Source organism: Neolamprologus multifasciatus, chromosome 5 (assembly GCF_963576455.1).
Source record: "Neolamprologus multifasciatus chromosome 5, fNeoMul1.2, whole genome shotgun sequence".
In the NCBI taxonomy this organism is placed as follows: domain Eukaryota; kingdom Metazoa; phylum Chordata; class Actinopteri; order Cichliformes; family Cichlidae; genus Neolamprologus; species Neolamprologus multifasciatus.
In genome coordinates this window covers 12,406,382-12,422,148 of record NC_140443.1, presented here as the reverse complement: position 1 = coordinate 12,422,148, position 15,767 = coordinate 12,406,382, and the positions used below count along the sequence as shown (strand labels likewise).

The window sequence follows — 15,767 nt, the reverse complement described above, 5'->3', positions numbered from 1 at the left end:
GTTTATTGTGTGTAGATACCCCATCAAACACCTATTGTGCGTCATTTTTTATGTCAGTTTGCTGTGTTTGGGCAGTGGGTGTGTAGTCAAATCTATAAAAACATCTCATCTCTAGGATTTCTTTCCATTACTTTCTGTGTAATGGATACATAAAAGTTCCAGTAGTAGGTTTTTTTAGACAAACAGACAGAAACAACTGCATATATGACTTTAACTTTGAGTTTGTGCACTTCTATATATGTGTATAGTATTTACTTAAAGTTATACACTGTGGTAAAACCATGAAACAGACAAGGGTTAATAACTTCAGTAAATTTGCTTGTTTGCCTGACTTCTGTGTTCTTTCTTTTTAGATGTTTATATAATTAGTTTTTATTTAGAATGATAATTTAATTCACACCTCCTTTTAAAGTTGTTGTGGGCATGTAAGGCGTATGAAAGCTTCAGATAAAATACAATCACAAAAGGCAGTTATTGAGCCAGAATTTGAAATAGCTTAGATAAAAGGAAAAAAAGGGGTGAAATAAGTTTAACATATTTTCCATCAATTTGCAGTTCCAAAGATGTCACCTTTTCTCAATTACTTGGTTTAGGTCTGCTTCCCTGGCATTACAAACAGAAATCAGCCGGTGTACAGGGAGCTTCTGGAACATTAATTATTCATTGATTCTCCTCTTAACCTTTCTATGAAAAGTGTGTCTTCTGGTGCTGGTTCTTTGAGCCCTCAGGGCTACCTGGCTGTAGAAACACTGAATCCCCATTAAGCCTTCAGCCTTGTTCAGTGTTATTCACTTTCACATACATTATCAGCAACATGTCCTGGCTTTCTTCAGAAAATAAAGTCCATTTGGAACACATGTAAAAGTGGTCTAAAAGATTAATTGGACAGCTATGCGCGTACTTCCCAATAAAGTTTTGGTGCAGAGTAATTTATGAGGTTTAAAAGGCATGTAAAACACTTTCTGTTTAAAAAAAAAAATCTGCCACTGGGACTGGCTGAAGTATGCAGTGTAAAATATAGATGATCCCAGATATTTGTTAAAACCGTCACTGTCTGAATCCATTCAGTTGGACTCATATTATCGATTGTTTTTCTTTCTTGTGTCTCCATGACTCCCAACTATGTCTTGGTACAATTTAATAATTTCCCTTTTCTCACATTTTTCCTATCTTGATATGTACTCCATGATTTCATCTGACATAAATGTGCCCTTTAATTCTGACTGATGGCCTCGGTCAGCTCCGGTTCATGAGAAGCATCCCAGCTGCTCCTTCTTTTCTCTATTTTTTTCTCTACAGTGTCATTGCTTTTTTGTCTATATCTACTGTTGCAATGTTTGCCCTCTAAATGGCTTTTTATGTATATTATGCCCCCCCCCAGTCTGGTTAGCATCTCATTAGCATATCCACTTGACCCCAGGGTTAACCAGTGCTGCCTGGTTTTCAATTACCATATTCCTTCCAATCTTATACTTCTGTCACTCTCATCCTTTTCCCACTTTTATTTTGTTTAACTTCTATATTCCCTATTTGTGCCTTCTTCTGATTTCCCCACCTTTACCTTTTTTGTTATATAATGTATAATTATTATTATACTCCTTTGGCTCTACTGGATTTTTAATCCTCTTATTTGGTATATTTTCTGTTAGCCTGGGTTAGCCTCTAATTAGCATTTCAAACTGACCCAGTGCCCTGCCTGACTTTATATTTTTGCCTGAGTACTCTTTTGCTTGCTTAAAATGGTTACAACGTTATATTTGATTAGCAATAAGGTATCTGCCAGTTTTCCCTCAGGGCATTTTTATCTGTTCATCAAGCTTAATGTTCAAAATTCAACAGCTGTTCAATAGTAACAGGTTATGAACAATTCTTTAATTTAGCAAGTGCAAGTTGAGAACATCCTTGTTGCATTTAGACAATATTATGTCCTTTTTCTCTCTCTCTGTGTGGAACAGTATGATTTTACATGACATTGTGCTTGATTCAAGCTTTTTGCTAACTAATGATTTTAGTCTAAGGAGCTTTGAAAGAAAAACACCTGGACTTCTTTAAGTTTCCTTGAAGATGTTTCACCTTTCATCTGAGAAGCTTCTTCAGTTCTAAGCGTAATTGGTGGAGAATCCCAGATTTTAAGCCCTATGGGAGTGTCCCCAAGTGGGTCATGGACCCCCTATTGATCCTCTACCTAATCACACAAGCCAAAGTGTGAAAATGGGTGTGGGTCACTATCAGCCAAGGTTTTAGGTGAACTCATTTTGAGACCATGCCCCACCATATCATGTGACTTACTGAGATCAAATGACCCTAGATGTGAGTGAGCACTGAGGCATCTGGGACGGGATCTCAAAACTGGATTATAGATTGCAGACAGCTGGTGTTGTAAGACAGCCCCTCTGTTCAAAGATAGTCTTCCACGACCCTCTTAGGAACATTCCCAATAGGGCTTAAAAATCTGGGACTCTCCACCGATTGCTCTTAGAACTGAAGAAGCTGGAGGTGAAATGTCTTCAAGAAAGTCAAAGAAGTCCAGGCTCTTTTAATTCCAAGCTCCTTAGACTACTATGACCTGGATGGCTGAAAAGCTTCACAGACAACAAATAATTTTAGTTTTACACAAGCAAGTAATCTACCTGAGAACCTGACCTTGTTCAGTGCTATGGTATTTCATTTTAGTGGATGTTCAGTCGATATTAAAACACAACTTTTTATTTTAGGAATGGAGACAGTACAGATTTGTAAAGCATCAAACAATCTCCAGTAGCTATATATTCCTTCCAAAAACAGTATTACGTTTTGTAAAAAAATAAATAAAATCTCAGTTTTTAATGTCTAAACACAGAAGGACCAAGTGAACATATTGTCTAAATGTATTCCATCACAATCCCGTGCAGCATTTAGTTTTGAAGTGTATGCAGTTTATAATAAATACTGATAATTACTGATCTCTTAACGCACTATAGAGTGGTTACTGGAATGCATTTCCAAGTGTGTCATTATTTTCTAATTTGACTGGTAACAGAAAATAATCCTCACACTATTTAGTTTTTTCTCTAATTTTGCTGCCAAGTTAATGTATGTTTTAAACCAAAACCAACTTTTTGAGAAAAAAAAACAACCTGTGACACAAAAATCACAAATGTAAAAGCAATATGAAGGATATGAAGGTTAGAGAGGAATGGGAGAATTGATGAAACAGTATAGAAAACTAGAGGAAGTAACAGAAAGAAAGGCTGGTGATGGTGCAAGCCAGTGTGCAAGTAAACAAAGATACAGAAAGCTTTTTATAGCTGCTAAATGGGTTATATAATACCGTTCCTATGACTTTTAAATATATATATATGTCCCTTGGGAATAGTATAATTTTAATTTATTTGTCTTTAAGGATTATAGGATTAAATATGTCACCAGGTTTAATACAAAAGTTTGACCTTTTATATCGCCAGAAGAAATGAATATAAATCTGTAGGTTTTGCAATATGTTTTTAACCTGAAATGTTTGTTAAAAATTTTAAATCTTAGACTTTTTGTTGTTGTTGTTACGAGAAACAAAACCTAAAGGGAAAAAAAACCATTGTAAATTCTGATTCAGTTTTATTTCTAAATGTGGTCAAATCTCTTTAACTGAACATATTTTTTTTCTTGATAGATCATTAGGGTCAAATTAATCTGTCACTCCCTGTACACTTAAAACTATCCACCTGCGTATATATGCTAATGAGGACACTTGAAACTTTAAAAATTCAGCCTATGCATTAACCTCGCTTTCTTTTAGTTTACTAATTTGCATTAAAGGTGCATTATTATAAACATAAAACTGCAGTGCTACTTACTGGTATAAAACAAACTACACACTGCCTTGTCTAAGGGTTAAGATAATGGCACTGAAGTTACAAAAAATGTGTTAATAATGACAATGTGAAAATGCTACATTTAATACCTTTAAGCTGCTACTCTGTCCTGTTGGTTAGTTCAATACCTACCTGCGTTTGAAGGTGAGAACAACTCCAAGAAGGATGATGATGAACATAAGAATCCCAGCAATAACGCCAGCCATTTTAACTGTGCTGTCCACCTGTTTCTCTGGCTCCATAGCATCAGAGTCCTGCGTTGATGCACCTAAAAGCACACAATACACACACAAACAAACAGGTATGCAGATAGTCACATTGGTAGGGAATCTCAAACATATTTGCTTGGCATATACATTCACAAAGAAATGCTAATGTGTGGATGGACATATTCATTTGCATACAGCATTGGAAGTTCAATACGGTGAGCAGGTCTTGCAGACACACACATTCACTCACACCATTGTGGTCAGAAGTTTACACAAACTCATCATGAGTCGTCAGTTAATCATTTGGGGCTATTATTCTTTGAACTGTTCATTTTTTAAGGGTGTCATGTTTGTACAGCTTTAATGTTTTCTTTAAGGTCCCTTGGAGGAATTTCTAAATAACTGCAGATAATAAGTTTACCAGTTTAAGCAAGTATATGGAAGAAAAAGTTATTTAGATGTGCCACTACTTTGCCAAGGTGCGGAAAAAGACACAGCTGTCTTGGAAATCAGTTTGGATGTTCAGAAACAACACAGGAATCAAGGTTCAAACCAGCTATGAAAAACTGCTCAGATGTCACAACCTACAGTGAAGCTAGTCACTCTGTTGGATGGACTGAGAGACTGTTGACCAAGAAATAAGCCCCTGTTCAAAAATTGAAACATTCAAGCTCAATTGAAATTTGTAGCCAACACAAACAAGCCAATTGTCTTCTGGAGAAACATTTTTTGTCAGATAAGATTGTACTGTTGGCAATAATGAAAGAGGTATTTTTGGAGGCTTTCAACCCCTATAACACTTTACCAGTTGTCATGAACGGTGGTGGTAGCATTATGCTCTTGAGTGGTTTTGCTGCTAATGGTACTGGGACATTACACAAAGTGGATGGAATTCTGGAGGGGGAGGATTGCAAGCCTAATAAAATCAGACTTGTGCACCTAGTTTTTGTTTTTTTAAAGTAATTAAAGATGCATGCTGTGCAATCATTCGACCCTGGAATAAAGAACACCTCAAAGAAATAATTAAACGCCCCAAATTACCATGACATTCATCCTCATGATGACTGTATGTAAACTTCTGACCACTACTAGATTTATATGTATACAAAGACATCTTTATTGATGGACCCATAGATGTAGATATAAAATGTGTACACAGTCGTACATATGCTCAAAGACAAAACATATATATGTTAGTAATGAAGGAATACTGGAAACACTGTATCCCAAGGTGAAGATAAATTCTTAACACTGCATCCACATAAAAAGAGGCAAATATAACCCATAGAATCATGGTAACAAAACACAAAAACAAAAACGTAATAGGCATTGGATGAAATGTGATCATTTTTGTTCAAAAACGAAAATTTAAAGGAGAAATTTGAAATTTAGCATTATTTGACAATATTAGACAAGAATTTGTAATGACAAAGCTCACACTAAAATGTGTTAATTTTAAGTATGTCATTTTAAAAGCAAATGTATTATTTTCCACAAATGTTTATATTTCATTTTAGAACAAAATGATTAGACATACTTTGAGTGATAGCTTTGTGTTCTTAAAAAGTAATAATTACAGCTTGTTAAATATGTAAAAAAAAAAAAAAAAACCCATAAACAATGGCATACAACCATACACAGATGACAAACAGTCAATGAAGAAAGCATTTCATTGGCAAAAAAAGGTGGTGCTTCATGAACTGTTAATAATCAATAACTAATTACTCTCAAATTTACTACCCTTTCTGAGTGTTTGACACAGTCTCTTTCAAATGTAATGCCGTTTTAAATTTAGTAATGCCTCTTACAGGTAAATATATAAAGCCAAAAAATAAAGGAAAATATAGGTGAAGAATAGTGGAATAACGTTTTAAAGAAAATTGTTTTTCTTAAACCATTACTGACTTAATTTCAAAGGACAAAAACAGTCAAAGGACAATGCACAAAAGTCAATAAAAGACATCCAGGTTCATGGTCCAGAAATGTACATAGAAAACACAGTACAGACTGGATTTGCATCACTTTGCGTTACGTAAGGATTAAATAGGGAAACTTGGGGAAGGGGGATAAAAGGTTTGTGCATATTGTTGATTTTACTAAACAAGAAAACATATTCAATTATATAAAGCACTGCTCTCATTGTGTGAAGCCAAATAAAATATATTATTTTTATAATAAAAGAATTGTATGAAATATGAGTTACAGCTTAACCATAGTTTCCATTAATGATAATACCACTGAATCTGATCAACACTGATGTCACAGAAGGTCAGAGAGAGGCCAATGAAGTGTGTTAAAGGCATATAAAGAAAATTTCTTCTAAAGTTTCATTCATATATATGAAATTCATATCTAGAATTTATTTTGTAAAATGTTTTCAAATACCGTTTGTGCTGAACCACAGAAATATCTAAAAAAACAAAACAAAAAAAACAGCATAGTGTTTTTGGTCTGTCCTTTAAGACAATGACACAAATGCACTCTCATTGTCAGTGCTTTTCTCAACTGGTAACTGGTTGCTAAAAATGATAATAGTCAAAGATAAGTTCCTATGGTATTTTGTATAGAAACCAAAAGGTAACTGTCAATAACTTTCAACAGACTGAATGTCAAAAGGTAAAATCAGACATAAGACAAAGGACTGGTAAAATGTATCACTTAAAAACTGACAGTTCATAATAAAAAATACACTGGAAAGACAAAGACAAGAATCCCCAAGCTTGTGATCGTGCACATGAATGCCCCTGTCCTCGTGGAGACATATGCCAAACAGATTCTTGTTATAACCTTGATAGACAAAGACAGCCGATTAATAAAGTAATACTGCTGCGTAGGAGTTCAGTTTAATCCCCCGTCTCTCTCATCTTCGCCCCCTCTGCAATAACAACACAAGGTTGGCAGTGGAATGCACTGAGCTAACGGCTTAAGCACCTAACCTTGGCACACTCAGTAATAGCTGCTGCAGTCCTCAATTGCCGTGGTGAGGAGATGTTCTTTTAAAAACCCCGAATGCCTTCAATGGCAAAATATTGTCAGTCTTTATAGCTCAATCATTGACAGTCTACCTGTCGTGTAGCTATATCATCTTTGAAGAAAAAAAAGAAGAATGCATCAGTTATTCTCTGACAATTTATTGCTAAAAAGATTTCTTTGTGTAAGTTTTATAACACATTATGTTCTACTTTTTGAACAGTTTGAGTTCTCAAAACTTGTACCCCATATCGGCAGATCTGTTTTATGAAGAAAAAAAATTAAAGGATTTTGAAGGTCTTATAAATACAACATTTTAAGACTGGATTGTGTTAGCTCTACACCAGTGTTAGCATGCTAACCCCTAGTACAGGGGTGTCAAACTCAAATACACAGTGGGCCAAAATTCAAAACTGGAACAAAGTCATTAATATTTATTGAAAAAAAAAATCTTCTTCCAGATATAAGAATGAATCTTTTCTTATGGACTCAAATAAGTTTTGCTGGAAAACTGAATATGGAACAAGCAAAGCTTAATACTAAACAATATATATATTAGCTGTATAATACCAGTAGGCCAGCTCTAATAGTAATTTGGTATGGCTTCGTGGGCCAAATGTAATTAGGCTGCGGGCCAGAGTTTGACACCTATGCCCTACTACATCATGTGTAATACCGCCCCCACTTCAAGATGCAACACTGAGTTACAATACTGACGGGGTGGTTTACGCAACAAGCTAATACTGCTGACATAAACAACAGTTATTTAGGAAATTAAAGCATCTTGGGCAGAGAATAATATGCCCTTCCAGAGACAATAGTGTCCCCCTAAAAAGAAACAATTTTTTTTATGTTCCTTTCTTTTTGTTTTTGCTTCCTCTTAACATTTTTAATCTTATATACTAGATTTTGACTTTTTTTCTTCCTAGAGAAACAGAAAAATCATAAAGGCACAAAATGCAAAGTATAAAAAATGGCTAGTATAAAAATTTTAAAAGGCGTGGACCTGTGATCATTTTTACACTTGTGCCACCCCAAGCAATCACTGTTGAGAGGATAGTGGTTCTAAAAAGCAAAGGTGCCTTTCCAGATATTGGAAAGGTGCTTTTAAGAACTAAGGGACTTTGCAAGGACGTTTTACTTGAAATTGCTTTTAGTAATAATACAATGTAGTAATTTTTTAACGTTTTTAAATCTTTGTTGAGATTGTTCAATATTTTGGAAGTGTTTGTTATATTTACTATGTTGCATATGGCAATAATAATGAAGACATTAAAAACATAATGTTGTGGATTTCAGCACATTCATTGTACTCTTAACGAATGAACTGTGAAATCTTACTTACTACTCTTTTATATCGAATGAACAACATCGGAAAATAGTGTTCATGGTACACTATCGAATAGCTTATAGCCCTGTAAACAGCAAAGGCTTAAGAGTTCAAGGTTCAACTTTTCTGTCTGTCAAGCACGTTATAGTTACATGAAAGTCTTGAGCGATCATGCAAGAGACGAGTTCACACATTTCCCTGTAGTCTGTGCCCTGGTAATCACCCCACAGGTGTATTAAACCTCAATTTCCCCCCCCGAGTGATCCACAATATGTATCACCTGAGACATTTCAGTGTGACCCCATTTGTTCACACTTCACCAGCCCATGTGATGATTGGGTTCAACAGTTCATGATGTAACAGGAGAGGACCCCATCTGGTGATGAGTTCAGCTCCATTTAACATTGTGATTGGCCAGTTTGGGAGCCAATCAGGCACACTTAAACAGAGTTCTGACCAGGGCATAGAAGAAGTGATCTAATGTGACTTTGTCCATTACATGAGGGTAAAAGTTGAGATGAAGCAAATAGGAAAAGCAAAATAAGACTAATTTCCAGCTGGTGCAAATACAATATGGAGCAGACTATGGTCTCATTTATTTTTGTATTGTCAGTTTAAGGTAACAGGTGGCCTGTAAGTACATAAAATAGATGCATCCATCTTGCTTTCTTGCCACAGGTACTGGCAGGTGGTGTAGGTATTATTTTCTTGGCAGATACCAGGTTGCTAAAAAAGAGTTGGAACAGTGAAGAGCTTTGCATCATGTCATAGTGTGTGAATGTCCTCATCTTTTCACAAACTGTAACTTTCTATTAATGAGCATCCTAAAATGTGCACTACCTCAAAAAGGAAAGAAAGAAAGAACGAAAGAAATCCGGAAATTCTCACATATACTGTACGTATGTCTGCAACCTGAATATTTACAACATTAAATCACTCATCTGTGGTCTCATAGAGAATGGACTGAATTGAGCCTACATGGTAATGGCCACAGTAATTTTTTGTTATTATTATGTAATGTTAACTCAACAGAAAGACATGGAATATCAGAAAGAAAGATCCAACTGTTCTACCAGTACCTGGATGGCTGTCTAGGTGCCTGAATTCACACCACCTAGTTTTCACAATAATAGGTTGGCAGGACTATACTGTAAGGTTTGGAAAGGGGTTACTGTGGTAACACTAACACAAAGCATAAATACTTTAGATCGTGTATATAGGGTAAATTGCTGCAAAAGTGATATATCTTAAAAGCTATTGGAAACAACGAACCTTTTAATTGGAAGAACATTCAATTAGAAAAGAAGAATGAACTGAACATTTTGGTGCACAGTTATTGAAGTACTGGAAAAATATGGTTCAATGTTTTCCTCAACAGAAGCCATGCTAAAATATATACTGTATATAGTGCAGAACTAAATATACGCACCTGTACTGTCAAATACCGTCAGAAATTCCTAAAAATATCTACAGGGTGAGAATTACTTCACAAAAACTTTAAATATGAACTTGAGCGAAAATAAATAATTGGCTCGGGATAAAATATAAAAAATAAAAAGATGTCATGGAATATTTTAATTTATAAAAGTTGACTTCTGTATTAACGCAGAATGGAGTAAAGACAGAAAACATTAAAGGGGACCGCTTCAATGTTTGCCACTGTAATTGTGACAATACTGGGTTGGTGATGATACTGATTACTTCCAAAAGGCATTAATCCCTTGAATATCCTGTGTTCCTGAATGCACATAGGATGTGTAAGTGTGCACACGTGCAACTGGGTATGATGTTTTTTGAGGGTGTTCCCCTTCCCCCCCTTTTTATTTCCCCTACTTGGAGAACATGATAAAATTATCAGGGAGGAATTACGAGTAAAACCTGAGATATTAAAAACATAATCTCATCCAAATGGAGAGAAGATTGATTCTCCTAGCTTCCAACGCACTCCTGCACCCCTGAATGGCATATTAAATGGTTCTTTTCAGTGTGGATGTGTGTATGTGTGTCAGGTGCAGATCACTGTTTGAAGGTGGGTGTATTTTGCGTGTCTTCACAAATGTACTTTTCTTTGTGTGTTTGAGTGTCATGGATCACTGTGCATGTGCACTGAGTTTGACTTACTTGTTCACGTTATAGGATATCGGTTGTCACACACACGTAAATGGAAAGTTGAACAGAGTATAATGGGAATTTGCTGCAATATTTTTGTTTGATTAAAAAAAAAATAGGTGATGCAGGGTGTTACAGTATGTAGGCTTTACTGGTGCATGTATACATGCAAAAATATCTTAAATGACCTGAAGGTTTAGTTTTCCGGTACTGTTTTGTCAGCAGCTGCAGGGCTTATCCTCTGTGGATTAGTGTTACCATGGCTGAGTATGTTTAACAGGATTACTAATCTGAACTATGCTACCACAGCGCTCCATGTCAGTGTTTGCATGTATACTTTTAAATCTGCCTTTTGCTGTGTTTCTGAACATTTAGGTCCATGTTCGTGTATATGTAACTATATCTGCATATGTAACAAGTTACCTCTGCGTGAATGGATCTACCTGCATTACTTTGGAAATGTGTCTCTGTCCAGTTTTGTGTATGTATATACTGAATGTATCTGTGGCCCAATGGTACCTCGGTTAAGATAGCTGTCTCTGTGAACATTAACAATGGTAGTGATTGGCCGTCAGCTCTGTCTTACAGACACACACACATACGCCAGTTTCCACTGATGTTAAATAAAGCAGGATACTGTTTACTAAATACTTAAATCACATTCTGAGTGATTGTCTGCATGTGTGTATTTCTGGACTTATGATTTATGACATCTTTATGAGACAGGTCATGTGCTCTATGTACGATTTATTGTGGTTCTATATTGTAACAGTTTACACATTGATTGACAAGTGAAAGGTTGCAAGTTTGATTCCAGCTGTAGACAAGCGTAAAACTGCCAAATCAAACATGTGGTGCTACTTGCTGTGGTGGCCAGCTGAAGTATCACCACATGTTTGATTTGGCAGAATAGAAGATAATACATCTTCTAGTAATAGAAGACATTAGATCTGCTACTGGATCTAACATGTATTAACTCCCGAACCCAGTGCCGATAGCTCTATGCCAATTCATAGATTCCCAGTGTATATTTTTGGGGGATAACAATCCTAAAGCGCAGCTCTTATGATCATTAAATTAGTTACTTGAAGAAATGTATGTGTGCCAAGGTAAAGGCTGAAGTGATTTTCATGTCAGATGCAGTTACTAAAATCTTACAGGTACAAAGAAAAAAAAAAGGCTTTCAAGAACCTGATCCTTCAAGCTTGTTAAAAGAAAGCAAATTAAACTAGAATTAAAAAAAAAAAAAAAGTGATAAATCACGTAACACTAGCTCATTCTCAGTGACTTGCAAAGCGATAAAGCAAAAATTGAGAAAAAACATATTAGATTTTTTTTAATTGATCTACATGTCACAGAGTGAAATAACTATTTCATCCCCTATGACCCAGTCAGAATTCTGTCAAAAAAAAAAAACAGCCTATGTGCCACACAGATAGCAAATCAGTCAATCTGTCACTCTTACTCCTGATCTCAACTCTTTATTTGTATAAATCACACCAATATTTTTCTTCCATTCCAAGCTCACCAAACAAAGACCTGTTTAAGGACATCAGGGGCAAGATTGTAGACATACACGATTATTAATCTTTTATTTATCCAGGAAAAAATCTCACTGAGAGTAAAAATCTCATTTCCAAAAGAGACCTGGCACAAGGCTAGAATGGCCAACAAGGCCATCAGCAAGAAGCTTGGTCTTGGTGTAACTGTTCGGAAATGGAAGAACTATAAAAGGACCATCAGTTGCCCTTGGTCTGCAGCTCTATGGAAGATCTTGCAGTTCTCAGCATTGCGTATTTTGTTCTCCCTTCCTTTCCACTCTGTTCCCCTCTCTCCTTTTACTGTCTCCCTCCCAGATTCTGATGACATCTTTCCAAAGTGCCTTCTAAGATTTATGCAGGGGCAGGTGAAAACTCACTGGAGCAGGTGGAAAATTCAAGCCAGAGACAGAAGGGCGGATTTAGCATAATACAACAATTCACAACAATGTCTTTCTGGTGAAGAGGTAAGCAAGTACGCCTGTCTGCATGCACAATGCTACAGTAAGAAGAGGGAAAAAAATCTTTAGAGTCAGTCTCTGACTTTTGTCATGTCTCTTTCTCTGTGTTTCATGTTCCTCCTGGCCTTTTTTTTCTAGACAAAAAAAAAAAGTCCACTATCCACCCACCCCATTTTTTGTTTCTGTCAGGTCTAAATGCAGTTGAAGCCTGCACGCTCACTGTGCAGCCTGAAAAGAACTTCATCCATTCCTTATGGTATTGTGCCATAAATGTCACATCATCCCTAGATACTTACCTAAAATGCTCCTTATGAGAGTTTTTTTTTTTAAACATTCTGACTCAATGTGTTGCAAATTCAGACAGAAAACTGACTGACGAAGCAGCAACAAGTAAGCACTTGGCAATGATGGAAAAACAGCAGCAGTTACAAAGTAAAGTATGTTTGTTTGTCTGAGGTAGTTGGGTTCAACGACAAGTATAATTCAGACACGACTCCCTCAAAATGTTACTTTTACAGTGTTCTCATGCACACCCATATCACACAAACACATGCACACACATACTCAGATAGCAAGCCACATGTTGCGTCAGTATTGCACAGTGTCTGTGTGAGTTACAACATGACTCTGAACACCACCAATTATAATCGACCTCAGGACTAATGGGAATGGGAATTAAATCTGACATATAATACCAATGTGTGAATGACAAGGTGTGGGTTTGATGCTCCTATGAGCCATGGTAGCTGAGAACATGCTGGGCATTCAAACCCTGCCAGTGTAAAAGTCCCACCTATCAATGTATACATTCTGGTTTATTTTGCCCTCGGTAAGCAAAAACGTATGATTAGGAAATTTCTATTTTACAAAAAAAAAACAAAAAAACAAAAAACAAAAACAACAGTGTTTTGGCTAAGAGCTACAAAAGCTTTTTTTCAAATTGCAGGCTGTCTTTTAGTTCTGCATTACTAATATGTGACTTGAATGATGCAATCCACAACCATGGCTAAGAGACATGGATGCACAGAGTAGCAATGGTATTTATCTGCTTCACGTGGTGGGCTGCATATGAAGTCACTGTCAGTGAATTATTTATTTTATTTATTTAACTGATTTGTTCTCAGCCATATTGCCAGTTTATCACAGTGGTCTCTTATGTATTTGCCACAGCAACTGAACAAATACAGCTTTAAGTGAGAGTTTATTTGTACACATGAAGAGAGACTGCAGAGTATTCTTTCTGGAAGACGCAAGTAAATAATTGCAAGTATGTTATATTATTACTACTTAAAAAAAGGTTTGTGAGTATAAGGACTATAATAAGTGGACAAATTTTACGTTCCATATAGACTCAGCTTTAGATAAATAAGTCGAGTCATTTAGCATTTCTCAAGCAGGATAGATTAATAAAGTGTGACTTCTACTAAGTGGAGTACAAAGAAAGAGAAAAAGCTACATTTTATGCATCACTTTTTCAATTTAGGATGTCTGCCTAAATGGTCCTCTGAATATGATATTAAATATAATACATGAATTGCTACATTGCAAAAGTAAGTTCAGTTTTAAAACGATGTGGTTTTTAATGTACCCAGAGATCTTCTGCAATCATATAAATATAATCTGTTTTTATTCAACTGAGAATTTTATTTGTTTATAGTTTCAGACTTGTGCATGATATGCATAATACCTTCTGCGAGAGCTTGCAAACTGAATTTCCCCCAGGACAATAAGTGTTATGGTATTCTTGTGCAATAAACTCATAGTCTTGACAAACAACTGTGACAGCAGTTTATAATAATGCTTTTTGCTGACTTCTTCCCTGTTGTGTCCACATTGTTAAAGTCAACATTTTGACTGTTGTATCACTCAATGACATTCATATTCTTCTGTCACATCTCTGAATTGGAAAAACAAATACTAAGAGGATTAGAATTGCTATGGTTTTGACACAATTTAATAAACAATATTTAGCTGCTGTGTATTTATTACAGATGGATGATTGGATTTCAAAGAACTGTGCTGGTATTATTATTATTATTTTGTGTTTGTCATTGAAAATTTACTTAAATATTCCTCTGTCAATTTAAGGTTGTTCACTGCACTAAATACACTAATAGCAGTAAACAGCTGACAAAACACATTACTGAACTATTATTCTTCCAGTGTCTAATAATAACTAACTAATAGGAGATATCTTCTTTTTCAGAAGTTAATATACAGTAATTGTGTCACATTCAAAGGCTGGATCTCTCACTAAAGAATTACACAAATTTATTCAGCCTTGGTGGCAAAGCTCCAAAACTTGACATGGTTGACAAATTCAGAAATGAATTTCTTTTCTTTCCAAATACAAGGATACAAATCATATGAGACATAAATTAACATAATGGTTCTGCTGAAACCACACCATGCTCTGTTTGGTGGCTTTTGCATATTAATTGATGTTTTGACCACTTAGTTGTTATTATTCAACATTGTTAGTACTCTGCTAGGTGTTTGAGCATGTAGTACAACTGAATTAAACATCTTCACTGGTTTGATATTATACAACACATGTCATGGACCTATATACGAAGGCTTTAGAATAAGCAAAGAGGTGAATATTGTGGATGAGAAAACTGTCAAAGATTATCAAATGAAAATTGTTACCATCCCTTTTTTCAATCAGATAATCATACTTGCAAAAATGGAAACTATACTTTCAGAATAGTATATGCATTGTTAATAAAGTTGGGGGAACAGGGGAAAAAAACTTGTATTTATTTATAGTCTAGTCAATTTTCTTTTTAATATTAAACTATACTTTATTAAAGAATAAACGATTAAAAAAAACAAAACAAAGTCTACAATCAGCTTAATGGTGCAACAGCTGCGCTACTGACCATGCACAAAAGCAGCATGGTTTCACTTAAGTGTGTGTGAAAAATGTGTGTGTATGTGTGCATGCAAGACAAAGAGGAGGTTCAAGCACAGCCAGCAACGCTTGAAGCAGAGCAGACATGCAAACAAATGTATTAAGATGGTGATGAGAAGGAAAGATAACGCCAAAAAATTAACAAAGGGAAGAAAAAAGGGAGGGTGTAGGGCAGGGGACAACCAAAATGAAACAGTGTTTGCGTCGTGTTTATGGTTTTACTGTGACATAACATTGGGAAGAAAATATTCTGCCTATAAAGCAATAATCACCTTCGCTTGGGATGACTAGAATGTACGGCGTTGTTATTTGTCCCCTACCTATTACCACTAAGGCCAAGGGTCGCACGTCCCCGCCGGAAAGCATGAGAAAGAAAGGGAAGAGAGAA

The 15,767-nt window shown here is 35.7% G+C and overlaps 1 protein-coding gene across 8 annotated transcripts in view; it reads right to left on the bottom strand.

Annotated features, from left to right (window-relative positions):
• ptprt (protein tyrosine phosphatase receptor type T) overlaps positions 1 to 15,767 on the bottom strand; it is a 312,417-nt gene that overhangs the window by 97,130 nt on the left and 199,520 nt on the right. For 4 of the 8 annotated variants that reach the window (XM_085158891.1, XM_085158893.1, XM_085158894.1 and 1 more), the window contains exons 16-17: positions 15,652 to 15,708; positions 3,981 to 4,116 (exon numbers count right to left, since the gene is read on the bottom strand). In XM_085158891.1, coding sequence (XP_085015017.1) covers positions 3,981 to 4,116; positions 15,652 to 15,708 — 193 coding nt within the window. The remainder of the gene's footprint in view (positions 1 to 3,980; positions 4,117 to 15,651; positions 15,709 to 15,767) is intronic. The other 4 variants (XM_085158897.1, XM_085158899.1, XM_085158900.1 and 1 more) reach the window with 2 other exon arrangements.